This window comes from Neophocaena asiaeorientalis, unplaced genomic scaffold (genome assembly GCF_003031525.2).
Source record: "Neophocaena asiaeorientalis asiaeorientalis breed wild unplaced genomic scaffold, Neophocaena_asiaeorientalis_V1.1 scaffold543, whole genome shotgun sequence".
NCBI lineage: Eukaryota > Metazoa > Chordata > Mammalia > Artiodactyla > Phocoenidae > Neophocaena > Neophocaena asiaeorientalis.
The window spans coordinates 579,754-606,532 of NW_020173671.1; the positions used below are offsets into that span (position 1 = coordinate 579,754).

Here is a 26,779-nt window from a genome sequence, read left to right on the forward strand (position 1 = left end):
GGCCTCTAGTTGGCAGCCGGGCCGCGGGGGCGGGGCGCGGAGAGCGGAGATCGCGGCTGGCTGGGCAGCTGGTCTGGCGCCGCGGAGCCCCAGCCACTCCCTCATCGCCTGGAAGCCCGGAGCCTGGCGGCTGCGGCTTCCTCACACCAACAGCTGGCCCACCCGGTCTGACCACAGCCCGCCCCGCCGTCCTCGTGCCCCTGCCTCCTGGCCCTTACGGCACCCTTCAGCCCCAAACACGTCCTCCTCCTCCTCCGTGAAACCCATCAACCGGTCCGCACCCCACCCAGCCCCAGGTCTCGGCCTGCCCCCGGGTCCCAACGCCTGCTGAGCCGCCTTCAGCATGTGGAATGGGCGGGCGGAGGGAAATCAGAAGGGGCAAGTGCAGGTTCCCGGGCCATGCGGATAGCTAGGACCCCGCTGGTGAGGTGAAGTGGTGGCAATTGGTCCCCAACCCCTTGCCCCGCAGATGGATATATCAAGGGAGGTCTGGGGCCCCTGACAGCTGAGTAGGGGGGATAGCAACACGATCCTCACAGCTGAGGTTCAGACCAGGGGTCCTTGGCAGGAGAGGCCTGGCTGAGGCGGGGCAAGCTTAGGGCGCCGGGAGGAGGGCACGGGGCTGCCCCGTGGGGCTGCTTCAGGTGGTGGCTGCAGACTGGCCTAAACCTAGCTCCGTCCCAGAGTGGCGGCAGCTACCCTGGCAGCAGCAGGAGGGCTCAACCTCTGATCCCAGGCACAGGGCCTGGGCGAAAGGACAGCTGGGTGTTTGTGTGTGTGTGTGTGTGTGTGTGTGTGTGTGTGTGTGTGTGTGCGCGGTACGCGGGCCTCTCAGTGTTGCGGCCTCTCCCGATGCGGAGCACACGCTCTGGACGCGCAGGCCCAGCGGCCATGGCTCACGGGCCCAGCCGCTCCGTGGCATGTGGGATCTTCCCGGACTGGGGCACGAACTCGCGTCCCCTACATCGGCAGGCGGACTCTCAACCACTGCGCCACCAGGGAAGCCCAGGACTTTTACTTTTTTGTTGTTTTGCTGTTTTGGTTTTCCTTTAGGTGGAAGGACAGTAAGTAGGCAGGGACGGCACCTGCGGTACCCAGGTACTTGGTACTACTGTACGTGCGGATTAACCTCATGGGTGTCAGCCTAACAGCTCCTGTCCTGGCTCTGGACCCAAAATATACTACTGGGACCCGGTAGGAGATAATCCACTACCCTTTGTCGCCCCTGACGCAGCAGCGGACACACCCACCCCGCTCCTTCCCAGAAGGACTGGCCCCCCTGAGGCAGGGGAAGATGGGAACAGGTGAGCTGCCTGTCCGGTGGGATGAGTCAGGACCAGCCTCAAGAGTGAAGAAGACCTAGTGGCCCGGGGGCAGGGGTGCTCACTGTGTCCCTGGAAGCGGGGCAGGGGAGGCTGGTGGCCTTGGTCTCTGAGACAAACAGGAGCTAGCTTCTTCCCTCCCCCACCCAGGCTTCCCAGGGCCTATGGTGTGACAGCCTCCCCCATGCAGCACCCCACCCCCTCCCAGCAGAAGCCTGGGACTGGCTCTGTCACCAGAGGTGTCATTTCCCAGCTGTCCGGGGGAGGTGAGTGAACTGGGAGTGTGTGTTGGGTGTGGGGACCCAGCAGATCTAAGATAAGATGCGCTCAGCTCCCTTCCCCTCCCAGGAGCCGCCACTTCCCTGGTCCTTGGGCACTGACACAGAAGTTCTGGGTGGCTCAGCCTATGTGAAAAGGAAGAAAAGAGCAGCTTCCCTGATGGTCTCAGATGATGCTGTGGGAGACTAGCTCTTGCTTTTTGGCCCTGAGATTACTTTACTTTCTAGCCAGAGAACAAAGACGCCAAATTCCAGGCTTTTGAGTTCAAAAGCCTCAGGGTCTGGGTCTCAGACAGGTAAGGTTGGAAGGAGGTACAAACAGGCAGCGCTCCCCACCCACACCATGCCCCGACACCCTATGCTAGCAGGGGAGAAGCTAGTGGAGGACCAGACACGATGATAGACATGGGTGTAAGAGTGATCCTCATTCCCCAACGGCCAAGTCCAGGGGACATGGAAGGGACGGAACCCAGAATACACTGGGGGAGCCAAGGCCATGCGGTGTGGCTTGGAAGGCTGGCACATTGCCATTGCTCTTGGATCCTGGGGGCAGCAGCAGCAGAACAGAAATGAGAGCACATGGACCCATGGAGGTGGGGACCCAGGAGGGTTTATCCCCAAGAGAGGATGCGCAGCTCACCGAGCAGCCCTCCCCACCCACCCCACCTATGCTGTGGTGCTAGGGAACTCCCCACATTTACATCAATGGTGGAGGCAGGAGAAGAGGTGGGGTGGGGGAGACCAGGTGAGTTCACCTGGGAATGACTAAGAGAATGTTTTCTGCAAGCAGCTAGAAGGGAGACCCAAAATAGAGGTAAATTGAACTAAAGAGAAATAAAGTAATATATTTGCATAACTGAGATCGTAGCTTCTACATTTACCTGCTTCTGGGAGTTGGTAGCCAAATTTCCAGCCTCCACTCCCAACGCTCATTCAAAAGATGTGCGAGGGGGCCAAGCACCTCCAATGATTCTGACGTAGGCGGCATGGCAGAGACCTTTAATAAAGGTTTAATAAAGGTTTTCTTTTATTGCTTTTTCTTCTTCTAACAACTGACTTCAAAGTTGGGGTGGAAGGGAGCTGGGTCATTGCCCCACTGACTCATGAACTTGCTCCATCCACATGAGTCAAACTTGACCAAACTAGTAATTAATTTCAGAGACCTTGTGTGTCCCTCAACACAGCATGTACAGAAAAAGCCTTCTAATTAGGGGGAGAATCATGCCCCTGGGAGGGCTGCATGGAATGGGGACCAAGGGCCTAGCCTCCCTCACAATCGGCTACGCAAACCCTGTGACCTCTGGCTCGACCCTCCAAACTGGAAGGCTCAGGGCTGCCTGCCAGTCCCTGGGCTCCTGGAGGGAAGGGAAACTACCAGGTACCTACTGCATGTGAGGAGCTTTACATGGATTGCCACCCACATTTAGTGTCCTAATTACGCAAATAATATGACTGCATTCTCCTCAAAAAATATTAAAGCACTAGACATAAAACTGAGGTTCCCTTGGACACCCCCACTTCATCTTCATGTTTTACTTTCTGGAAGTTTTCCTGTGTCCTCCTTTTGGGGGAAAAAAACGTTTTTTGTTATATTTATTTTTTTCCATTACTCTTTATCCTTAAATAAAGATGGATGTTGATTACTTTTTTAATTTCCAAAGTGCAATACCTTCTCGTATCTCTCTGCATCTATATTTTTTAAATGCAGTATTATATTGTAACCCAAGAAATAGGTAACAATCAAAATTCAAAAGGTACGAAAGAACGTACAGCGAACCTTTGTCCTGAGCCACCCAAGACCCCTATTCCACACAGCTGCTGTTTCAGTCTTGTAAATCCTCCAGATTGGTTGGTGCAGAGACACAGACATAGATACTTCTTTTCTCTTTAAAAATACAAATGCTAAAAAAAAAAAAAACAACAAATGCTAACAGACTATATGCATTGTTTCCCCTTCTTTTTTTTTTAACTTTCCAATTACAGAGTTTTTTTCTTTTTTTCTCGTGCTTCCTATTTTCTCGATTTCTTTGATAGGCTTTTTAATATCTGGGAGGAATATATGGAAGGAGTCTCTCTCTTTTCATTTTGGAGGCTTTCCTTAAATGTCTGCTGGTCGTTGGCTCTCTGTTAATATCTAATAGGGAGCCAGCAAGAAGCGGAGTGGAAGCTGTGTGTGTGTGTGTGTGTGTGTGTGTGTGTGTGCGCGCGCGCGCGTGTGTAGGGGGAGGGCACTCATTGACTGTCGGCTTTGCTGTAGGACAGTGAAAGCCTTTTTACACAGACTCCCAAATGTTGACAGGTGGCAGGCTTTCTCTGGGGCCGTTCAGTTTTTTGAGAGAATATCCTCCATTCTCCATCCCTGTCTTGTATGGGTGTGGGTTGGGAGGGCAGGGTGGGAGTTCCTATTTCTAGCTTCAAGCCTCACCTCTGCTGCGCCTGGGGTCCCCAAGTCCAAAGCCTCCCCAAAAATGAGTGTGTGGAGGGTTGGTGTGTGTGACTCAGATGTGAGAGGTGAGGAAGACCCAAGGGTCTCGACACCCTGAACACAGGCTCTCGGCCACCCTCTGTGTTCAGCCAGGCCCTGACCCAGAGTCTAGGGACCTCCAGGATCTTGGAGCATCATTTCTTGTTCATTCTGTCACCACCCTTAGGCCACTGTCCAGCCTCTAAAGCCTGTTGGAATCTTTTTCTCCACGGCTGTCTTCTCTCCGGGTCTTTGTCCGTGTACATACATGCCTCTCTGACGCCTCTCCTGTTATCCAGTTCAGTTATGGAAGGGAGAGAAGACAAATACTCGTTTACATGTCTTCCATGTTTAGCCAGAAGTCTCACCACAGTTTATTTAACTAGTCCCTCAAGGACCAACTTTGGATTTTTTTTTTCTGTTTTTTTTCCGACCGCTCCTTGCAGAATCTTAGTTCCCTGACCAGGGATGGAACCCGTGCCCCCTGCCTTGGGGGTGTTGGAGCCTTTAACAACTGGACCACCAGGGAAGTACAAGGACCAGCTTTTAGGTTGTTTCCAATTTTTCCGCTGTTACAACCCAGTGCTCTTAGGAACATTATTGTAAATACCTCCCACCATCAGTCAGCCCTCAGGACAATCCTGTGAAGTAGGTATCGGCTTGATTTTACATTTGGGGAAACCTAGGCCCAGAGAAATGCCTTGATGGGATCTTTTATCAAATTGGTTAGTCAGTGTTTTCTTTCATATATAGAATAAATATCTCTTAATTTTTTTTTCGTATGCAACATATTATAGTACATAAACTGATATCTTTTTAATCTGTGTAGTTCTCCCTTCTCAGGTACCAAGCACAGCACAGAAGCCAGGCAGGCACATGAATAATGAATGATGGTGAACCGCGGTCTCAGTGAGGAGTGTTTTAAAGGAGAGCCCAGCACAGCAGGCCTGGGAGGCCTCCTGATCCCATACCCTCACTCTGCAACCTTCCGTTCATTATTCATTAGAAATTCACTGGGGTTAACAAGCTCCTCTATCAAACACTTGCTGAATTGAGTCAACTGATCTGGCCTGACAGCCAGGAGTTTCAGGTTGTGGTCCCAGATCTCCCTATCTGCATGATGACCTCAAGTGAATAGCTTTCTGCTTGGGCCTCATCTTCCTCATTTGTTAAATGAGGGCTCTTTCACTCTCAATGCCGGGCACCGTGCTGGCACCAGTGGTTAGGACTCTGCTCATTCACTGCTGAGGGCGCAGGTTCAATCCCTGGTCGGGGAACTAAGATCCCGCAAGCCAAGTCGTGCGGCCAAAAACAAAAACAAAACCCACAACACATCATGTTTGTCAATTATACCTCAATAAAGCTGGAGGGGAAAAAAAAGCACCCACTACGATCTTTGACGGACGTAATGATCAAGACACTTGCCAACACAGCTCAGACAGATTTAAACCAGAAAGGAGGCTCTGAGGGCTCACATGACTGGAGTGTAGCTGGAAACAGCAGGGTCCAGGTGCTCATGTGATGTCATCAGGGATCTGGTTCTCTGTTTCCAGCCCTGCTGGCCTTTGCCTTAGCTTCATTTCCAGACAGGGAACAGAAGCAGCTGCAGGCTCACATTCTTTTCAAATGTTAGTTAAAAAAAAAAAAAATGAATGGGGTTCAAAATTCCAAAAATTCAAAAGAGCATATGGAGAAAGTCTCTCTCTCACTCTTTTCTCCCAGCCCTCCAGCTTCCACCTCTCAGCCCCAGTCCTCCCAGTAGTTTCCCTCCTTCCAGAGATGCTCTGTGCACATAGCTTTCCACCTTTCTTTACACAAATGGAAGAACACCACACGAACTGTTCTGTAACTTGCTTTTGTCACTTAAGTATCTTGGAGACTGTTCCATAACCGTGTATAAGGTTTGCTTTCATCCTGGCTGCAGTGTTACGTGGTAATGCAGTTTAACCAACTTCCTGTTGACAGACATTTGCTTCCAATCTTTTGCCACTACAAGCAAAGCTGCAAGGAATAATCTACACATCCCCATTCTACCTGTGTGCAAATCTGAAGGGCTAATTCCTAGATGTGAAAGTCCTAGGTCAAAGGGTATGGGTCCTTGTGATTGATTTTGATTTTGATGGAATATTGCCAAATTGCTCTCAGGTGGATGTGTTACCGCCACCAACAAACAGGTGAGGCTTGTTTACTTAAACCCAACACCCTCTTCAACTCTCTATGAAACTTCTTGGTCATTGAGTGTAAGTTAGGCATGATTTGCATCTGTCTTATGCTGAATGAAGTCAGGCATCCCTTCCTATATTTGAGAGTTCTTTATATTTCCTTTTATATTTCCTGTTCTGCGAAATGTCTGTACAGTTTTTTGTACATTTTTATTGGGTTGTCGGTGTTTTTCTTACAGATTTGTAGGACATTTTTATGTATCAAAATTAGCTCTTTCTAATACGAGTTATGAATATTTTTCTTTAGATTTTCATTTGTCTTTTAACTTTCGCTTTTTTTTAACCACGCATACTTTTAACATTTTAAATACAGATTTAAATATATCAGTCTTTTATGACTTCTGCATCTTGTTTTCATACTTATGTCTTCCCTACTCCAAACTATTTACTTCTGTGGTATTCTTACCAGAAATGCATAACCTCAATCTAACTAATCACGAGGAAACTTTGGACAAATCCAAATTGAGGGACATTCTGTAAAATAACTCACCAGTACTCTACAGATGTGTCAAGATCATGAAGGGGAAAAAAAAGGGACTGTCTCAGATTGGAAAAGCCTAAGGAGACATGACAACTAAATGCAACGTGAAATCCTGGATTAGATCCTGAGTCAGAAAAAATGCATTAATGGGAAAACCGGAAAAACTCAAATATGACTTGTAGATTAGTTAACAGTATTGTATCAACACTAATTTCCTGGTTTCCATAATTATACCATGGCTATGCAAGATGTGAACATCTGGAGAAGCTGGGTGAAGGGTATACAGGACATTTGTACTGTTTTTGAAACTTTTCTGTGCTCTAAAATTATAAGGTATTGATCCATATTTTCCCCCCAATGGCTACTCAGTTGTTCTAATAAACTTTATTGACTAATCCCTTTCCCCACTGATTTTTAATTTTTTTTACTTTTAAATTATAAAAAATACATAAAACTTACCATCTTAACCATTTTTAAGTGTACAATTCAGTAGTGCTAAGTACATTCATATTGTTGTACAACCAATCTCCAGAACTGTTTTCATCTTGCAGAACTGAAACTCTCTACCCATTAAACAACTCCCCCTTTTCCTCTCCCCCGGCTCTCGGCAACCACCGTTCTACATTCCGTCTCTGTGACTTTGAGCCTCTACTCTTGGTCCCTCATATAAGTAGACTCGAGCAGTATTTGTTTTTTCATAACTGGCTGACGCTGATTAACAAGCCACTAATTTCACAATAAAATGAAAACCTATTTTTGATGCTAATTGGCAAAGCCTCGGGTGGTGGCTAAGAGATAGATAGTTGAGGTGCTTGTAGTAAGTACTTCTGGAGCGTGAAGGAATTGAGGCACAGAGAGGTTTAGTGACCTGTTGGTGATCACACAACCAAGGAGAGAGGGTGCACGTTAACCCCAGGATTGGCTCCACAGCTCGCTTCTGGTCTCTGCCCCAGGCTGGGGATCACAGAAGAGAGCCAAGGCATGGAAACCAACAGCATCTGGGTGATGTCTGAAGAGGTGGACGAAGTCACCCAAGGAGTAGTGACCACCGGCACTTAAGAGGCAAGCAGAGGGCGACAACCCAGTAATATGTCCCCAGTGACTGGCCAGCTCTGGGTTCTCAGTCAATATTCATTAGCTGAGCCTAAAAAGGAGCAGCCAGAACAGGGGGAGGTAAGCCAGGGGAACTAATTTCAGAAATGAAGGGAGAACAAATTTCAAATGAGGGGAGTGGTCAGCATATTGGAAAGAGATCAAACTCTAGTCTGAGAGGGAACCTCTGGATTTAGGAACAAGGAAATCATTGGTGATGAGAGGTTTCTTGGGATTATTGCAGGAGCAAGAAAGTGCTGGTAAATGTTTAACAACCCACTTTCCAAAAAAAGTATGCATTTGTGTATGTACATAAGTTTATTATAAATTTTACTGATATAAAGGATATGTAACCGAATCCACAAATAATAAAATGTACAATTTTTTTTATTGTAAATGCTATTCTGTATCCATGATTTCATAAATGGACTTATAGCCTAAGTACAAGTGCAGTTCCAACGTGAACGTTCGTTGATGTTTTCATTTACGTTTTTGAGTAAGACAAAAATGAAACACACGATATGCTGAAACCTCACAGATTCCTCAATGACTTGAGTGATTTCTTTGCTGAAACTGACAACAGTTTTCAAATCCTGGAATGTATCCTCAACTTTCTGTGCTATTCACAGTATAACAGCCTATAGACATGACATTTCAAGATTCTTTTTTTTTTTTTTTTTTTTTTTTTTTTTTTCCCGCGGTACGCGGGCCTCTCACTGTTGTGGCCTCTCCCGTTGCAGAGCAACAAGCTCCGGACGCGCAGGATCAGCGGCCATGGCTCACGGGCCCGGCCGCTCCGCGGCATGTGGGTTCTTCCCAGACCGGGGCACGAACCCGTGCCCCCTGCATTGGCAGGCGGACTCTCAACCACTGCGCCACCGGGGAAGCCCAAAGATTCTTTTTAAATTAATTAATTAATTATTTTTGGCTGCGTTGGGTCCTTGTGGCAGTGCGTGGGCTTCTCATTGTCGTGGCTTCATGGCTTCCCTTGTTGCGGAGCATAGGCTCTAATGCGTGTAGGCTTCAAGAGTTGTGGCTTGCAGGCTCCAGCGCTCAGCCTCAGTAGTTATGGCGCATGGGTGTAGTTGCTCCGCGGCATGTGGAATCCTCCTGAGCCAGGGCTCGAACTCGTGACGTTGCAAAGGTCCACCTTTTTTTCCTCGCGGACAACCTCCTCCCTTTTTTCCCTGCTCCAGCCACACTCGAGGACCTCACTCAAACAGCTCCTGAGAAGCAGCACTCCTGCCACCTTCGGCAATTTCATCACTCCTTCGTAGCACCTGTAAATCGCCTCTGCAGCTTTTATAACAATTTAGAACTAAACTACTCTGGGAGTACCACACACTTCTGTCTCTTTCCATGAGCCGCAATACCTGTGATGGCTGAGGATCAAACATCTACTCCCTCAGTGCCTACTACAGCATACAGTACTAGTATCCATAAAGAAGCGCTGCCAGAAAACAGAGAGAACTAGTAAAAGGTTATCTACGTATAGGAATCACCTGCAGGGTATCACCAGAAAACATCTCCTTGCATGTGTTTTTGCTTGTTTAAAACGACCTGAGGCCTCCCTGGTGGCGCAGTGGTTGAGAGTCCGTCTGCCGATACAGAGAACGCGGGTTCGTGCCCCGGTCCGGCAAGATCCCGCATGCAGCGCGGCGGCTGGGCCTCTCAACCATAGCCGCTGAGCCTGCGCGTCTGGATCCTGTACTCCGCAATGAGACAGACCACAACAGTACAACGGTGAGAGACCTGCGTACCGCTTAAAAAAAAAAAAAAGAAAAAAAGGCCTGGACTCCACCTTTTGAAACTGAAATGTACGAACAAACCTTTCCCAACACACAACAACCCTTCTCTTGAAAATGTGAGCTTGCAAATAAATATACTCACCCCATGACAAGACCAAACCTTCGACTCCCGTAGTTTGCACAACACCTAACAGCGCGTTTCAATAACTACTTTTTGAACGTATTCTTACTATAAACTACCAAGCAAAAACAGGGTACTCTTACTTACACTATTGACTGAAGACAGAAGCTCCAACAGGTTCTTAAAAGAAAGATTCCACTACAAAGAAACTGAAGTGGAACACACAACTCTTTCCTGCAGTGCGAAATTAAAGATTCGATACTAATACTGCCAGAAAAAAACCATGGCAAATACGGAAAACCCACTCCTCAAAACCCCAAGGACACATAACATGTCATTAAAAACTTAAAAAATAACATTAACCAGCACTTACTACCGCAGTATTTAACATATGTCTAAGAATCACCGCTTTACAACCTCTCCAAACAAACAAACAAACAAACAATCCCAAGCTTCCGATTGTCAAAAATCTAATCACTAACAAATCCCTGTACTCCACACACGAATAACGCCGCAAACCCTACACGCCCATTTTTTCTTCTCAGTAAGTACACCATACCACTAAAAACAGTTAATTGCTACCCATGAAAAAAACCCTACACCGAAAAGTAAGATCGTCAGAAAGAATCAGAGAGGAGCAATCAGGGTGTTGCAAAGCCTGATTACGCACAGCCGTTAATCACGAAATCATGCGTGCTCCAATCATCATATTCTATTCTGTTCTCCAAAAGGAGAAACAGGTAAGGATTATCCTACCTGACGATACAGAAGACTCTGGAGCATTCACTACTCTGGGAAAAAGATTCCACTTTGAGCGAGGGTGAGAACCCAACACGTTACCCTGAGCAACCTAAAGCTATCTAGGTTCTTCCAATTCTGTTGCTACATTTATTTGCAGATGTTATAAAATATATTTTTGCATTGGGCGTCAAAAAAGCATAGGCTAATTCCTCCCAGAACGCTCCACTCACTTAAGAGCCTGCTGTCCTACCCCGCCGCCTCACTTTATTTACATATCTCCGCCCACTCCCTTCCGCCAGAAATCTACCGTAATAACCAAAATAAAAGCGACATCTAGTATCTTACAGTGCAAGACTGTTCCGTTTCTATAGTAGATTTGCCACCCCAATTTTCTCCTGAAATTTTTAAGTCTTGATCTTCCTTTTTTTTTTTTTTTTTGGCCACGCTGCGCGGCATGCGGGATCTTAGTTCCCCGACCAGGGATCGAACCCGCGTCCCCTGCAGTGGAAGTGCAGAGTCCTAACCACTGTACCGCCACGGAATTCCAGTAAGTCTTGATCTTACCCTCAAATATATTTTTTTACGAAGAACTGTAAACAAAACTCATAACTCCAGACTCGAGAGACAATTACCCTAACACTGACATCCTCCACCAAATGCAGTTTTAGGGGGAGGGCTGAAGTCTATGGTTTCCTTCTTCCAGGAACAGTGAGTGGTCCCTCGCTTCTCCAGCCTTCATCCCTACTTCCAGTCACGAAGGTATCAGAAAGGTTTCTTTTTCAGCCCAAAGACGCTGATGAATAATGCTATTTCGGTGACGGCTGGGATGGCACTATGGAAGGTAGGTGATAGGTTCAGGGTCCCTTCCAATAAAAATATCCAAATCCCCAAGCCAGCAATCCCACCCCCAAAGTGTAGGAGTGGGGGACCTCAAAAAGACCACGGGATGTTGAGTGGATCTGATATCTTATACATGGAGTAAAGGGCTGGGTAGGGGAAACCTTCAGATTTAAAGTAAACCGTCCTTCCCCGTCCTCAAACATTGGGTGCTACCATACCTGCAGAAGACAAAAATGTACCAGTACGTGGTGCACTCCCAACGCTCAAATATGAAGAAAGATAGGGCCACAGATGCACTACAGTGAGCCCCAATGGCTTGGGAACGCACCAGAGTCAAGGAAAGCCTTTGGATCAATAGGTAGTGATGGGCCAGAAAAGGCCAGTGGTGGGACTGGCATCTGCATTCTGGTTCACCTCCTGGAGAGCAGGGCACCTCTTGCCCCCTTTACCACACTGCAAAGGCCAGAGCCAGCAGCCCTGACTTTTGAGTTTTAGGACTGCCATGTGAGTGGAGGCCAGAACTGAGCCTGCACAGCTGGGGCCCCAAGCTACCGCCACCCCATATCTATCAGGTGAAGTAGTAGGCTCCCCACCTACTCCAAGCACACGGGAATGCTCACAGTGACATTATACACCCTGCTAGAATCACTCTCCAGCACCCTGGTCCTCCCTGTCCACTATCCCAGTGTCAAGAGCCTTCCCTGATCCATCTTCCTCAGTCTCTTCTGCATTCCCATAGTGCTTCACATCTTTACACATCCTATGGTACAGTGCTTATCGCACTGAATTACAGATGTCTGTCTGTGTGTCTGCCTCTTCCTCAAGATAGAAAACTGTGGTTTACTCCCATTTTCAGATCTCCAGTGCCTGACGCATAGCAGGAGCTTAACAAATGATCAAAGATTGTATTAAATCTTCTATGTTACCTAAGAAGATCTCTCAACTGGAGGGATTCTGTTTGCCTGCTAGGGCAAACACCACTGTGCCAGAAAGGCCTAGTTAGGTGGCTGAAGGGCGTTAAGATGGAAATGGGCCGTACAGGAAAGGTGCACAAGTAGAAAGGATACAGATGAGGCTCTGGGTGCTGTTGAACATGGAAACTCCTGAGAAGAAACCGGCCAGCTCCACTGCAAAGAGGGCCAGGGTGACAGACAGCGCTGCCACCAGCCTGCAGAAAGAAGGGAGCTGGCTTAGGCCTTCTGGCCTTTTTCTAACACCCCTTCACTCCCACTACTGCTTAATTCTGACCACCCTGCCCCAAGTGCTCACTGCATGTCCTGCTTTTCATACTCCTCAGGGGTGAACTTGAGAGGCAGGCAGGCCTGGATGTTGCTGTCCTGGGGAACAGGGCAGAAAGAAAGAGAAGTTGAAAGAGGGTCGGGCGGCGGATGGCGGGGGAATGGGAGGACCCCACCGGGTAAGGCCCCGGGGGAAAAGGTGCGGTAGGGCTGGGACCACCCCAAGGTGGGAAGGAGGGCGAGAGGAGGGGGCCATGGGTCTTACCCGCGACCAAAACAAGGTGATGACGACCACCAAATGCGCCAGGAGCGTCAGAAAGCGAGAGGGCACGAGTCCCGAGATCCGACCCATGGTCCCCTGGGTAAGGGTTACCTCCTGGAGCAGAGGCCGTGGTCTCTGGGACTGGAAGCTCAGGGAGAGCCACTCCTCAAGTCTCCCAGGCTAGCCTACAAAAATTCGACGTACTCCGCCCTCCCGCTCGCGCTGGTGCCGCCCAGTTGCCTTGGTAACCGCATAAGCGGGGGCTACGACGGGAATCTCTGAGAATATCGCGAGAGCAGTAAATTATCGCGCCGCCGAGAACCCCCAGAGGATCGTGGGTACGGGTCCTCTGTACCTCATCCCGGCCGGGTGCGGACAGCCAGCCGCCTCCCCGCGCGCAGCCGAGCTGTCGGCACCTGAGAGTGTGCGGCGGTGGCGCGGTCCCGCACTGCCGACTCTGCCCGCGCAGCCACGGCGAACGGAAACCCGCCCTGCCTAGCCCGGGACACTCCTTCCTCTCCGGATGCCCATGCCGGGAGCCGCCCGGCCCCCAGCCCCCGCTGCGCTGCCCAGGACGACCCTCCGGATACCACTGTCACCGCCACGCCGGCCTTAGGGCATCGCCATGCCTGAGGCCTGGACACTCTCTTTTCTTCCATCCTCCGCATCCGTTTAGCTTCCACCTGCCCTGAGTACACAGCAAGTCAGTATGGTGTTGGCACCTGGGAAGGGAGTCATCATCAAAAGAGGACCAGCATTGGCATCCCAAGATGCCATGTTTATTTTTAACATGGACATTCTTTACTTCTGGTCAGTGTGCCCTTTTCTTTAATAAAACAGATGTACAATGTATGTTTGATAGGCCACAAACAGGCTGTTTTAGTTAGCATAAAATTCAAGTTAGGGGCTTCCCTGGTGGCGCAGTGGTTGAGAGTCCGCCTGCCGATTCAGGGGTACACGGGTTCGTGCCCCGGTCCGGGAAGATCCCACATGCCGTGGAGCCTGCGCGTCCGGAGCCTGTGCTCCACAACGGGAGAGGCTACAACAGTGACAGGCCCGCGTACCGCAAAAACAAACAAACAAACAAAAACAAACAAAAATTCAAGTTAACTCACGTTTAAGCCAGAATGACTTCCCCATACCTCAATATGTGAACATTTCTTTTATCACCACTCTTCATCTCAGTGCTTCTAGGAGGGTCTAAACTACAAACCCTAGAGGCATTTTTTATTTCTTCATTCATTCATTCAACAGATATTCATTGACTAGCTATAAGTCCCAGGCACTGTGCTGCGCTCATGTTCTTGAGGAACAAGTCAGAAGTGTCTACCTTCCTGGGGTCAGAGAGATCAACGACAAACAGGCAAACAAATAATATATCTGCATGATAATAAGTACAGTAAATAAAAATTTTTAAGGGAAATATTAGAATAATGTGATCAAGGAAAGTTTCTTTGAAAATGGGTCATTTGTTCTTAAACTTTGTTTTAGGAAATGTGGTCAAAAATGAGAGGAAATGCTTTTCTCTCTTCCAGGTCCCCAGTGTAATAAATGGATTTCCTTTTTTCTAAACCAGTGGGTGAAAAAATTCATAAGTCAAAGAGACAGTCAAAAGATGTTTCCTCAAGGTCATGAAAGACAGAGATGTGACAAAAATGGGCAAACGATAAGGTCCTGCTGTATAGCACAGGGAACTATATTCAATATCCTTGATAAACCATAATGGAGAAGAATATCTATCTATCTATCTATCTATATACCTATCTATCTATCTATCTATCTAATCTGAATCACTTTGCTTTACAGCAGAAATTAACACAACATTGTGAAACAACTATACTTCAATCAAATAAAAAAAAAAGATGGGCCAAATTTGACATGAGAAATTTAATGTGTGATCCTAATGGATCCTGGATCAGGAAAAAAATTTTTTTATTATAAAGGACATTAGTGGAACAACTGGCAAAATTTGAATAAGGTCTCTAGCCTAGATAATAGTACTGTATCGGTGTTAATTTCCTGAGTTTTTTTTTTTTTTTTGCGGTACGCGGGCCCCTCACCGCTGTGGCCTCTCCCGTTACGGAGCACAGGCTCCGGACGCGCAGGCTCAGCGGCCATGGCTCACGGGCCCAGCCGCTCTGCGGCATGTGGGATCTTCCTGGACCGGGGCACGAACCCACGTCCCCTGCATTGGCAGGCCGACTCTCAACCACTGCGCCACCAGGGAAGCCCTTTCCTGAGTTTTTGATAATTCTACTGCCTTTATGGAAGAGAATGTCCTCATTAGAACTTTTCTCTGGGAATAGAAAGCCCAGGACTTCAGAGCCACGCTCCCCCAGACAGTTTATCAGGTCTGACTATTCACAGGTGAAGGAAGCACTGTCCTAGAGTGAAAGTGAGGAAAGCCCATGACCCGCTTTTGCAAGATTCTCCAAGGTCCCTGGAGCAAATAGAATGAAGAGAAGGAGTCAGCTGCATGAGGATCTGGGGAAAGAGCATTCCAGGTGAGGCACAGCAAGTGCAAAGATCCTTAGGTGGGAACAAGCCCAGCGTATTTGTTGAACAGAAAGGGAGCTAGTGTGTCTGAAGCCCATAATGGAAGGGGAAGAAGAGATCAGGGCGAGGTGGGATGGGTAGACAAGGGACATGCCCTTGCAGCCATGGGGAGGGACAGGCTCAGATTTGTATAACATACATAGATGACTTTGGTTGCAACATGGAGAATGGATTTTAAGATTTTAAGCAGAAGGTCTGTGAAGAAGCCATGGTGTTATCCAAGAAAGATAGGATGAGATTGGACCAGAGTGGAGTCAAGGAGGTGGAGTGAAGTGGAAGGAATCTAGAGATCCTTAGAAGATAAAGTCTGAACATGGGGCTGTGGGTGGATGAGAAAAAGGGAGCAGTCAAGGATGACTGTTAGATTTTGGGCTCCAGCAGCTGGAAGTTTGGGGTATTCTGCTCATAATAGCCTTCCTGCCTAGGGGACCTATAGATAGTAAGAACTGGGCAGTTACAGTTCACATTGTGAATTAGTAAACAGCAAGCATTTAGGTCTGTCCTGTCACTTTCCATGACCTTGGTTCAGGGAAGCCTGCTCTACAGTCTCACAAAAGCGAGTTTTGGAGCCACCCTGTGGCCATAGGAGGTATTGCTGGTGACCAAGTGTCCTTCCCCAGGGGGCCACTCGTCCCAGGGCTGGAACTCACATGTCCCAACATTTGAACTGGTCATAAAAGAATTTAGAAAAACATTTTTTAAATCACAGAAATATTCAAATATATGTAAAGATAAAGAAAAATAAAACCCCATTTGAAGCCTACCGTTCTGCTTCAGCAATTACCAACACATGACCAACCTTTTTTCAGCTATCCTCTCCCTCCCAGTCCCACTGGGTTATTTTGAAGCAAATCCCAGACATCACGAAATAATTCTGTCCGGGAGGAAGAAATTTCCCCCCATCTCTCTTGAGTTCTTTTAGCTGATCTAATAATTACGTTGACACAAGACATTAACAGGAGGAAAAAAACAATTTAATTCATACACAGGGAAGTCTCATAGAAATGGGACCACCGAAGTGACCAAAGCAGGCTGTTTATATATCATTGTTTGACAAAGAAATATTATTTGTGAAGATTTAACAAAGGGGCTTGTGCTAGGGGTAGCTGACTAATGAAGACATTTGTTACACAGCTTTCTTAGCCTTAAATTCCCTCATTCTGGTGATGATATAAAATTTATATTTTAAGGCAGGACAAGAGAAACTAAACATAAAATTCTCTCTGTGTGTTTGTTTGGCCCTCCTCCCTCTCTCCCTAATGTGCAGTGTGTATCTGCATTACACATTAGCCAGAGCTCCTCAAAGACAGAAGTGACTGCTCAACTGTAAAGATCAATTTCCCCCCCTTTCTTCTGATGCTAGTAGTGTAACTTTTTTTTTTTTTTAACTTCTTAAAAGAATAGCATTCTTTCCCAACTCTGTAGGGCGTCATGGTGACTTGCCGGTCACTCTGTAAGTGCTTGCCTGGACTATGTACCTCGGTGAACTTTATGTAATACATCAGTATGTCATTTTGATGTATGATCCCTTGTCTTGAAAATGGATATGACTGTGCCTTGGACTTTTAACAGGCAGCACATCATGCTTGCTTGTCTCTCTTTTTCTGGTTTTTAATCTGAGCAGTGGGTTCAGGTGTAGTCAGACTGAGGCAACCACTGTAAAGTTCCCCATCAGTTTTTCACCTGCTGGTTTAATTAATCGTCACTGCCTAGCTCCATTATTTCAAGGGGGGGTTGCAAACTGGGGATGTCCTAATTCTATCATTCCTTCTGCATTTGTCACCTGGGATTCTCCTGTAAATAAGAATGTGCCCTTATCGACTCATTGTTTACCATGAGATACAGATCATACAGGAAAGGTTGGATAAATGTGTGATTTTCATTCCATTAGTTACCAGTTTTCAGAATAATGGTTCCCCAGTATCCTCCCAAAGTGACTAATTAGTTGTTTTTAGTCGTTAGATTTTAACATCTTTTGTGTGTTTCATTGCATTGCAGTTGTTTTGCTTTTTGAGTCTCAGATTTTCTCAGTCTGGGGTCAGCACTGTCCAACAGAACTTTCCATGATGATGGAGATACTCCACATTGTCTCTGTCCAGTATGGTGGCCAGCTAGCTCCTTGTGGCTACTGAACACTTGAAATGTGGCTATTTGGACTAAGGGACTGAATTTTTAAAATTTAACTTGATTTCAATAGCCCCATATTGAATAGCCACCCTAGTGGCTACCATATGTAGCAATGCAATTCTGGACAGAATAATTTATTGCTTTCTAAAATTTGGAAACTGAAGGTTTCCCTGGTGGCACAGTGGTTAAGAATCTGCCTGCCAGTGCAGGGGACACAGATTCAAGCCCTGATCCAGGAAGACCCCACATGCCGCGGAGCAACTAAGCCCGTGCGCCACAACTACTGAGCCCACGAGCCACAACTACTGAAGCCTGAGCGCCCAGAGCCCATGCTCCACAACAAAGAGAAGCCACTGCAAGGAGAAGCCTGTGCACCGCAATGAAGAGTAGCCCCGGCTCGCTGCAACTAGAGGAAGCCTGTGCGCAGCAACGAAGACCCAACGCAGCCAAAAATAAATAAATACATTTTTTAATGATAAAAAAATAATACAATTAGAAAAAAAAATTGGAAACTGATAGGATGAATGGAGGAGATTTCAACATCAGAGAGTACTCTGGATAGTGACACTGGACTAATCAGATCTCATTTGCTGCAGCAACTCTCTGAGCCTAGAGATCAAGTCCAGGTTCCCATTCCCTGGTACCATATTCCCTGACTCAACCTCCCCTCCTAGCAACAGTTTCCACCTCACTCCATGCTCTTCAACTACCCAGACTCCTTCCTCTACAAGCCAGTCACTTGCCCACTCTAGTACTTCTGCTAAAGCTATCCCTCACTGAGTTCACAAGTGCTTATTAAATACATACCATATTCCTGGGTGCTAGGAATGCATATTCCCTACTCTTGAGTAACTTAGAGTGTAGTAAGGGAAACAACTGGGCAAAAAAATTAAAACGTGGCATTTTAAGTGTTACCTTGGAGGAGACACAGGAAAGACCTCCTTCCCCAGGCGGGGGAAGAATTGGGGAAGAGAGAGCTTCTCAGTTGAGTTTGGAGGGGTACATAAGGGTCAGCCAGGTAAAGAAGGACTGAGAATATTGCCGAACTCAGGTTTGGCTAAAGCCAATACTTGAGAGACAAGTGTTGGCTGGAAAGGAAAGCTTGCTTTATTCAGGAGATCGGCAACCTGGGGAGAAGGCGGACTCACGTCCAAGAACCAACTCTGAAGATTCTGCTGGACCATGAAAGTTTTTAAAGGGAGATAGGGAAAGCTAATTTCAGGTAATCATTAGGGGAGGGGGTCGTAGTCTTTGTTATCTTTCACTGTGTTCAGACTTTCTTCTGATTCGTTGGTGGTAAGGTAACAGGGCGGTGTTCCAGTAATATTGTGCTCAGCCTGAAGTTACCATCCTCCATCTGGGTGGGGGTCTTTGTTCCTTCAGATGAGCTCAAAGATATACTGTTATATACTTTTCTTGAGGAGGAACCAGGACCCTGCCCCATGCTGCTGCACTATTGTTTCTTGACTGCTCCTCCTTTGTTTCTACATTCCCTCCCTTCCTTGATTAGCAACTATTAGAATCTGCCCTTTTGGTACCCAGGGAAGGTAAGGGAGGTTGAATGAAGCCTATTTCCTGCTAATGGGGAAACAGGGCACAAGGAAAATTTGTGCCCAGGAGGGCCCCACAGGATCCTGCTCCATTTCAGAAAGACCATCAAGCAATACCAGGGACAGTGACACAGAGACAGCTGTGACCAAGGTGAGTTTGGGCGACTGTAAATGAGGCAGCAGCGTTGTCACACGGGACGGGAGGAGGCAGTGGCTGGAGAATCATGCAAGGACTAGAGAGTTATGATAACAACAACCATAATAATTGAGTGGTGATTACCAGCCATGTTCTAGTAATTATCTACTATAATCTTTACTATTTTACAGGTAGGGACATTGAAATACAGAGAGGTTCAATAACAAGCTCAAGTTACACAACTAGTATTAGCAAAGCCTGATTATGAACGCTGGCAACCTGGTTCCGGGACCCACGTGCTTAAGAAGCACCTGGCCTTGGGGGCCCAGCCAATAAAGTAGTATTTGAACCCGAAGGTGATGGTGAAACAGGAGGGAAGGGGGCAGGGCACAACCGTTAAAAGAATGACATAGGGCTTCCCTGGTGGCGCAGTGGCTGAGAATCTGCCTGCCGATGCAGGGAACACGGGTTTGAGCCCTGGTCTGGGAAGATCCCACATGCCGCGGAGCAGCTAGGCCCGTGAGCCACAACTATTGAGCCTGCACGTCTGGAGCCTATGCTCCGCAACAAGAGAGGCCGCGATGAAGAGTGGCCCCCACTTGCCGCAACTGGAGAAAGCCCTCGCACAGAAACGAAGACCCAACACAGCCAGAAATAAATAAATAAATAAATAAATAAATAAATAAATAAATAAAGAATGACATAGTCGTTGAGGATATGACATAAAATGGTTAGAACCAACTAGGTCCAGAATGGCAGAAGATTCCACTTCCAGAAGACCTTGAGCCTCATTATAGGCTCACTGTAATACATTAGCATATGCTAAATAACACCCACAGGTGCCATGGCAGTTCCCAGGCCAACCATAAAAGTACAAAAAATGGCAGTGGCCCAATTCCTGGAAATCCCCGCCCTTCCCTAAATAGTTGGAATAATCCTCCCACTTGTTAGCCTATGAAATTACCCAGCCCATAAAAACTAACCACCCTATGTTTTGGCAGCTCTCACTTTCTGAGATGGCCCACGTTCCATTTATGGAGTGTGTATCTCTCTCAATAAATCTACTTCTTACCCATCACTTTGCTTCTTGCTGAATTCCTTCTGTGCTGAGACAAAAAGAACCTGAGCTTCATAAGTCCTGAGAGGAAGTGTGTGTTTTCAGCTGGAAGACTGTGGGTTTGAGTCCCCTCCTAAGCCAGAGATTGTGGATTCGAGTCCCATCTGAGGTGCGACTGGATTCGTCTCACCCAAGGTGCGGGGTTTCAGAAGGATGACAGGGTCAAGTGAAGGTGTCCAGCAGGCCCTAGACATCTGAATCCAGAGGCTTCATTGGGATTGGGAGTGGGATTCAGGAGTCCTCAGCACACAGGTGGTGGCTGACTCCAGGGTAGGTGTGTAGCATGAGGACACAAGACAAATCTCCTAGCAAAAAGGACAGAAAAAGAGACTAGGGGGGAGGGCGAGAGGCTAGGGGAAGGTCAACAGACAGCAGCATCCTGACAACCAAGGCAGAAGGCTCTTAAAAGATGTTGCCAAGTCAATTAAGGCCAGGCTCCTCAGCGGGCTTTGACTTGTCCCTGGTCCCTGATAACTTTCAGGATGGCCCTTATGCAAAAAGCGCAGGCATTTGGCTTGGAAGGAGTGAGAGACAGCCTGACTTCTTTCACCATATTGGCCCCTTGAACTCCTCTTACCCTTCAAGAAGCAAATGGGGGGTCTCTGCAAGCTTCTGGTATCACTCTTCAGAAGTTCCCAGCTCTGGCTCACCTGGGGAGCTTCAAAAGATACCTACATTTATGGCGATGGAAATCAGAACAGTGGTTGCCTCTGGGAAGGGACATGATAGAACCTTCTAGGGTGAAGGAAAGGTCTTCTTTCTTTGTTCTTTGTCAAAACTCACCAAAATAAACACTTAAGATCTGTGCATTTCATTGTAGGTAAATGATTCCTCGGAATTGTCAAAATTGACAAAGTTATCGATGCCGGGGTTCTACCCTGGACCTTTAAATCAGAATCTCCAAATCTGGGGCCTGTGCTTGGCTATCTGGAAGGTTCCGCAGGCGACTGTAGTGTGCAGCCCGGGAGGAGACCGCCGCTGGGGGAGCTAATCTCTTGACCTTACTCGCCCGGAGCTCTGGCACTGCTCCACCACATTCCGCCTGGTATCCGTCCTTCCACATGTTTCTGTGCCAGTCCGTCCCCGCCGGACTGTGAGCTCTGGGTCCCCCAGGGAACCAGCTCTGGGCCGCCTGCTGGTCGGCAGGAGGCCGCAAAGCCGTGCCCTGCGGGGTGCGGCGGGCCCTGCGGGTCCCACGATGCTGGAGGGAGAGCGCAGACACCATGCCGCGGGATTTTAGAAGTTCCGGAAGGCCCTCGGCTCTTGCGCCTCGAACGTCGGGACCCGTCAGCCTGACCGTCCAATGCTCATGAGGGGACATGTCCAGCTGCATGACTAGCGGACCTCGTGGCGCAACGGTAGCGCGTCTGACTCCAGATCAGAAGGTTGCGTGTTCAAATCACGTCGGGGTCAGCTTCCCTATTTCTAAAGTTCTGCTCACTTTTCTTTATTCTCATTTTCAACCCGGTTGGAACCTCATTGAGCAAGTCAGAAAAGAAGCTCTTCCTAGGGGCCGGAAAGGGAGGGTCCCGGCTCGAAGTCTCTAGTCGCCCCGTCGAGGGGAGCGCAATGATGTCGCGGTAGTTTTTGTGGTTGATCCGGGTACTGTAAATCTGGGCCGACAGCGGGTCTCCTGAGGACTGACGCACGCTCTGTACCGCTCAACCCAGAGGGTCTGGCGCTGGCGCAAACTAGAAGGTCGCTCGGTAACCAGAGCTCTGGGAGTCGCTGGGCGGGATCTCTCGGGACGCACCTCCCTTCGCGACGTAGTTGGGCTCACGCTTACTCTGAGAAGAGTCCAGACCCCAGAGAGGAGATCCTAAGCGATTTTCTTGTGGACGAGGTGGCCGAGTGGTTAAGGCGATGGACTGCTAATCCATTGTGCTCTGCACGCGTGGGTTCGAATCCCATCCTCGTCGGTTTGTGGTTGCTGTGGCCTGCCTTCGATTTTTATAATCCAAGAATTTCTCTTCTTACCTTCGGTCTGCCAGGATTCAATATCTGTGTCGCCCCTTCACCCCCTCTCGGTTGCGGCCGCGGATTTCGTCCCTTCTACCCTGTTTTCCAGTACGGCCAAAGGTTGGTGAGGAAGGCACCCTGGCATTCAGTCACCTGCCATAGAACTGACCTGGCCAGGGAAACGAGGTAGAAAAATATATAAGTCGGGCGCCGTGGCTTAGTTGGTTAAAGCGCCTGTCTAGTAAACAGGAGATCCTGGGTTCGAATCCCAGCGGTGCCTCTGAAGGTGTCAGTTACCTTTTGCAAACGCCTCAAGGAAAGAGCTGTGGGCATTTGGCGCTTATATACATAATTTTCCACATCTCTTTGGGAATATGCTAGTTGCTGTCAGGCGGCCTTTTCTATTTCCGGTTGTGTGCGTCAACGCTACGTGCATGTCGTCAGTCTCAAGCTGTATGTTTGCACCTCGATCTGCCGCCAAGCACCATAGTGGCATTATTGTGCTTGTCAGTGTTTTGGCTTGGATGTTGCTTCCCGAAACGATAAGTGATTCCGTTTTCGTATTCTGTTTTCCTGTCTCCCCAAACAATCTCACCCATTTAAAAATTTTCCCGGAGAGGACTGATCAGTAATTTGTATTTTACATAGATTCATTTTTCCACAGCCGCTGTCAGCTGGCCGGTTAGCTCAGTTGGTTAGAGCGTGGTGCTAATAACGCCAAGGTCGCGGGTTCGATCCCCGTACGGGCCAGTAACGCAACATTTTAAAAATGTGTACTGCTAATTTCTTGTTGCTTAGGGAAGGCTTGTGGAGCATTTCTAATCCCGGAACTTTTCACACCCCAAAGAGAAACGTGCTTAAATTCTTTCCAAGTCGTAGTGTCTAGAGAGCAGAAAAGTTTAAGGAAGCTGGATCTCTTTCTGTGATCTCTGTTTCCAAATCTCCTGACCATAACGGGGGGCTCCTGGAATTTACTATGTGACGGTAAATGGAAGGCTGTTCGGGATTGTAACAAAGATTGTTTCAGACCATATATATGGCACTGATCAGCAGAGTGTGAGAAATGGGGTCAAAAAAGGAGTTAGCAAGTGTTTCCGCTCTTTCTCCAGAGCCAAGATGTCCAGTTTGCCCAGGAACTGAGAAGACAACCCCTTCCCTTTCTCTTCTGGATCACCTTGCTTCTGATTCTGCTTTTACTGGGTCTCTGAGCCCAGATCTGTGTCTTACATTTCCCCTCCGTTCTGCTGTTCAGGAGCAGGAACCATATCCTTCCCCATGTGGCCTGGGACCCCCACCCCACTCGCAGCACCGGCCCCAAGAAAACTCCACGGAAAGACTGACTTTCATGCCCATACCTTTGGCTCATCAATCCCTTAACCCCACACAGACAGAGTCTCACCCTTAGCAGCAGCAGCACTTTAATTCCACAAAAACTCAGAAAGCCAAAACTGATTAGAACACTCCACAACAGGTGGGCTTCAAACCCAGCAACAATTCTGTCTGAACCCTGAGAGCAGTGAGACCCCTCCCAACTCACCCCCTCTACCATGCAATACATTCCTTCTAGCTCCACCCAGGTTATGGCTGGGGAAGTGGGAGGGCAGGGGGCCAGAGGGCAGAAGCCCGGGGTTATCCATCTGCAAGTGTGCATCCTTGTCTGCATGGTGTGTGGCCAAGGACCCCTCAAGCTCCCACAGCCCCTGGCACCTGAGATGTGACCACTGGAGGTCAGGGTGGCCACAGTGGGGCTGGAGCCTCCCCTGTTCTCCTTTCTTGAGAACATATGGCAGTCATGTCTCCCAAGCCCAGACCTAAAGCCCTGGCTTCCCAGAGATGGTGCTCTAACTAGGGAAGAGAGTTGGGAGAACAAGGTAGCTGCAGATGGCCAACTGAATAGAAGCAGAGCATCAACCCCACCCACCAGGAGAGGCTTTAGAACTTCCCCGTGTACACCTGCATAAGGCCCAGCTAGTGGTCGCGGGCCTACTAAATATATCTGGAAGAGCCTCCAATATACAGGCCTCCCCTCGGCGGGCAGGTCCCACCAGGGCTCCCTGAAGAGTCCTTAGGATCCTGCTGGACCCTGGCGTTGCCAGGCCTCTCCTGCCCTCCCGGTCACTTGCACAGGGCCTCCAACACCTCCAGGGTGCGTCGGATATCCCGGACTTGGCGCGCCAGTCCCTGAACTGGCTGCAGAGCCCTCTCCAGCTCCTCACAGCGTGCCAGCAGGGTGTACATGCCCTTGATGCTCATGTCCACAGCTTCGCCTAGGGAGTCCACGGCATCACGGTAGGTCTGGATGCAGCCCACGCTCAGCGCTGTCAGCTCCTGCACCGCACCACCCAGCCCGCGAAGCAGACGGTCCACCCTGCCGCCCAGCTCCCGACTCAGCCTCTCCAGGTCCCGCAGCACGTCGGGGTCGATGGGAGGAATGGCCGGAGTGGGTGGGGGCGCCGAACAGGGCCGCGCAGGGGCAGGGGGTGGGGGTTGAGGGGCGCCGCTCAGGCGGATCTTGAGTTGCAGGTTGTTGGCGACAAAGTGGGTGAGGTCGCCGTGGCGGCTCACCGTGCCCTCGAGCTCCAGGGGGCTGGATATAGTGGCGCGCCGCCCGCCGCCCGCGCCACACTCTGCACCCCCTGAGGACCCGGCGCCGCCGCACGCCCCGCTCAACCCGTCCAGGCTGCGGCTGTCCTGAAGGCGGCTGGAGAAGGAACGGCCAGCCCTGCTGGCTGCCGCCGCCTCGTCGTCGTCTTCCTTCTCCTGCTCAACATCCAACCCGTCGCCTCCAGGGCTCCCTCGACGGCAGACGCCCTCGGATGCAGGCCTGTCCTCAGGGTCCTTGCGCCGGGAGGGTGCATACGGGTCGTTTTCGGGACCCGGCGCCCCCCGGTTGCTCCCTGCCCCAGAAGGCGTCCCTCCGCGGCCCGGCTCTTCCTCCGGAGCCTCCCAGTCCGGCGGGTGGACGAAGCTGCAGCTCGAAGTCTTCGGGGACGCCCTAGGGAGGCGGCTCGCGCCCCCAACGTTCTCGGCCTCTTCCTCCTCGGACAACCGGAGGCCTGAGGGCGGCTCAGAGGCCGTTCGGCCCGGGCCGCCGCCGAAGATCGCGGCTTGCTGTTCCCCCAGAGCTAGAAAGCCTGCTTTGGGCCCAGGCCGCCCCCGGGGCGACTCCATACTGCAGTTGGGGGCAGGAGCCAAGGAATTGGTTCGCCCCGGCTCAGGAGGCGTTGGCGGTGCCTTTAAGGGGCGTTGTAGAGGCGCGCCGATTGGCCTTGGGCTCACAATGGTCAGGACGGGAAGAACACTCTGATTGGTCCCGGCAACCAGGAAGTCCCAGGAGAGGAGCTGTTATTGAACGACTGAACGCACGTGAGAACCAGCGGGGTGGAAAGGAGGAGGTGACAGCTGCGCTCGTCGCCCCGCCCTTTCAAAAAGTTGAGGGGGCAGATCTTAAAGGTGAAGATCCTGAAATAACGGAGTCCTCCGGGGGCGGGGCTAGGGCTCTTTCCGCCCACAATTGCTGCTTAACAAACACAGTGCGGACCAGAATTGGGGTTCCTAGGAGGTTTTGGGGATGGAAGTAGTATATCCTGCTTGGACCGTCGGGATTCAACCGCAACTATTGGATCAGGAAGGATGAAACCAGAATTCTCAGCAGAGCTTGAATGGTTCGTTCCATCGTCCTCGGCTAACAGACCGAGCAGATGAATTGCCCAGAACGACTCACAGTGGACAGCGAAGCGGGCTTAAGGGCTTTCCTGTGTATTTGGCACTCTGTTCTCTGTCTCCTGTCCCCTCCAGGTCTGAGTCTCTCTCGTCTTGGAGGATGGTATGTGATTTTGCCACTACGTAAAATATTCAATAAATTAATGGCCCTGAAGTTTAGAGCCCTGGTACCATTCTGATCTCATCTCTTCCTTCTCTTCCCCTCACTGGTCCTGCTGTAGCCGCCCTGGCCTCCTCACAGCTCCTGTGACAAGACAGACATGCTGCCCCCTCAGGGCTTCACACTTGCTCTTGCAACTCCCCTCCCGCCCTCCCCTTTTTTTGAGGCTGGGTCTACCAAGAAAAATTTTCACCTTGGATATTCCTCCTTCCCTTCTCTCCTTCAGGCCTTATTCAAATGTTATCTTTTCAGTGAGGCCTCCCCTTACAGTCTGTTTAAAATTTCAACCACTTTCTCCAGCAATTCCCCATCTTCCTTCTCTACCTCTTCTCCGGAGCACTTATCACCATCTGACATACTATGCATTTTGCTTACTTGCTCATATAAGTGCCATGAGGGTAAGACTTTCTGTCGGTTTTGTTCTCATTTGTAGCCCCAGTGCTTAGAACAGTACCTAGCATATAGTAGGTGCTCAGTAAATATTTATTAATTAAATGACCCTAGGCCATTAATTTCTCCTTTTTGGCTTGAACTCATTCATGTGTTTCTGTCACTTGCACCCAGAGCCCTGACTAATACAGCATGAGACCAATGGTCTACTGTAATCTTCTCCCCCTCTCTTTGGGAATGACACCCCCCCCC

At 49.2% G+C, this 26,779-nt stretch overlaps 2 protein-coding genes and 5 non-coding genes across 8 annotated transcripts; 4 read left to right on the forward strand and 3 right to left on the reverse strand.

Moving 5' to 3' along the window:
- Positions 1–10,179: 10,179 nt before the first annotated feature.
- TMEM107 (transmembrane protein 107) lies at positions 10,180–13,020 on the reverse strand. 2 transcript variants are annotated; one of them, XM_024748370.1, is made up of 5 exons: positions 12,813–13,020; positions 12,579–12,646; positions 12,377–12,477; positions 11,528–11,624; positions 10,180–11,301 (listed from the first exon to the last, which is right to left on the reverse strand). In XM_024748370.1, the coding sequence occupies exons 1-5, from the start codon at positions 12,897–12,899 to the stop codon at positions 11,232–11,234; spliced, it is 423 nt and encodes a 140-aa protein (XP_024604138.1). In that variant the 5' UTR covers positions 12,900–13,020; the 3' UTR covers positions 10,180–11,231. The 2 variants fall into 2 exon arrangements, with proteins under 2 accessions (XP_024604138.1, XP_024604140.1); XM_024748372.1 differs by having other exon boundaries at positions 10,932–11,301; positions 11,528–11,605.
- LOC112401937 (U8 small nucleolar RNA) lies at positions 10,355–10,491 on the reverse strand. The gene has a single exon (XR_003003648.1). It is a non-coding gene; the product is annotated as a U8 small nucleolar RNA (small nucleolar RNA).
- Positions 13,021–21,636: 8,616 nt separating the features above from the next.
- TRNAW-CCA (transfer RNA tryptophan (anticodon CCA)) lies at positions 21,637–21,708 on the forward strand. The gene has a single exon. It is a non-coding gene; the product is annotated as a tRNA-Trp (tRNA).
- A 424-nt stretch (positions 21,709–22,132) lies between these two features.
- On the forward strand, positions 22,133–22,214 carry TRNAS-GCU (transfer RNA serine (anticodon GCU)). Its single transcript has one exon. It is a non-coding gene; the product is annotated as a tRNA-Ser (tRNA).
- Positions 22,215–22,460: 246 nt separating this feature from the next.
- Positions 22,461–22,534, forward strand: TRNAT-AGU (transfer RNA threonine (anticodon AGU)). Its single transcript has one exon. It is a non-coding gene; the product is annotated as a tRNA-Thr (tRNA).
- Positions 22,535–22,930: 396 nt separating this feature from the next.
- TRNAI-AAU (transfer RNA isoleucine (anticodon AAU)) lies at positions 22,931–23,004 on the forward strand. The gene has a single exon. It is a non-coding gene; the product is annotated as a tRNA-Ile (tRNA).
- Positions 23,005–23,654: 650 nt separating this feature from the next.
- BORCS6 (BLOC-1 related complex subunit 6) lies at positions 23,655–25,506 on the reverse strand. Its single transcript, XM_024748366.1, has one exon. The coding sequence runs from the start codon at positions 25,423–25,425 to the stop codon at positions 24,370–24,372; it is 1,056 nt and encodes a 351-aa protein (XP_024604134.1). The 5' UTR covers positions 25,426–25,506; the 3' UTR covers positions 23,655–24,369.
- Positions 25,507–26,779: the final 1,273 nt, after the last annotated feature.

Coding starts and splice junctions, on each gene's coding strand:
- TMEM107 (XM_024748370.1), bottom strand. CDS start 12,899: ATGGGTCGGATCTCGGGACTCGTGCCCTCTCGCTTTCTGACGCTCCTG. Junction 12,478..12,578: donor TATGAAAAGCAGGACATGCA/GTGAGCACTTGG, acceptor TTCTTTCTGCAG/GCTGGTGGCAGCGCTGTCTG. Junction 11,302..11,527: donor TACATTTTTGTCTTCTGCAG/GTATGGTAGCAC, acceptor TACCTTCCATAG/TGCCATCCCAGCCGTCACCG.
- BORCS6 (XM_024748366.1), bottom strand. CDS start 25,425: ATGGAGTCGCCCCGGGGGCGGCCTGGGCCCAAAGCAGGCTTTCTAGCT.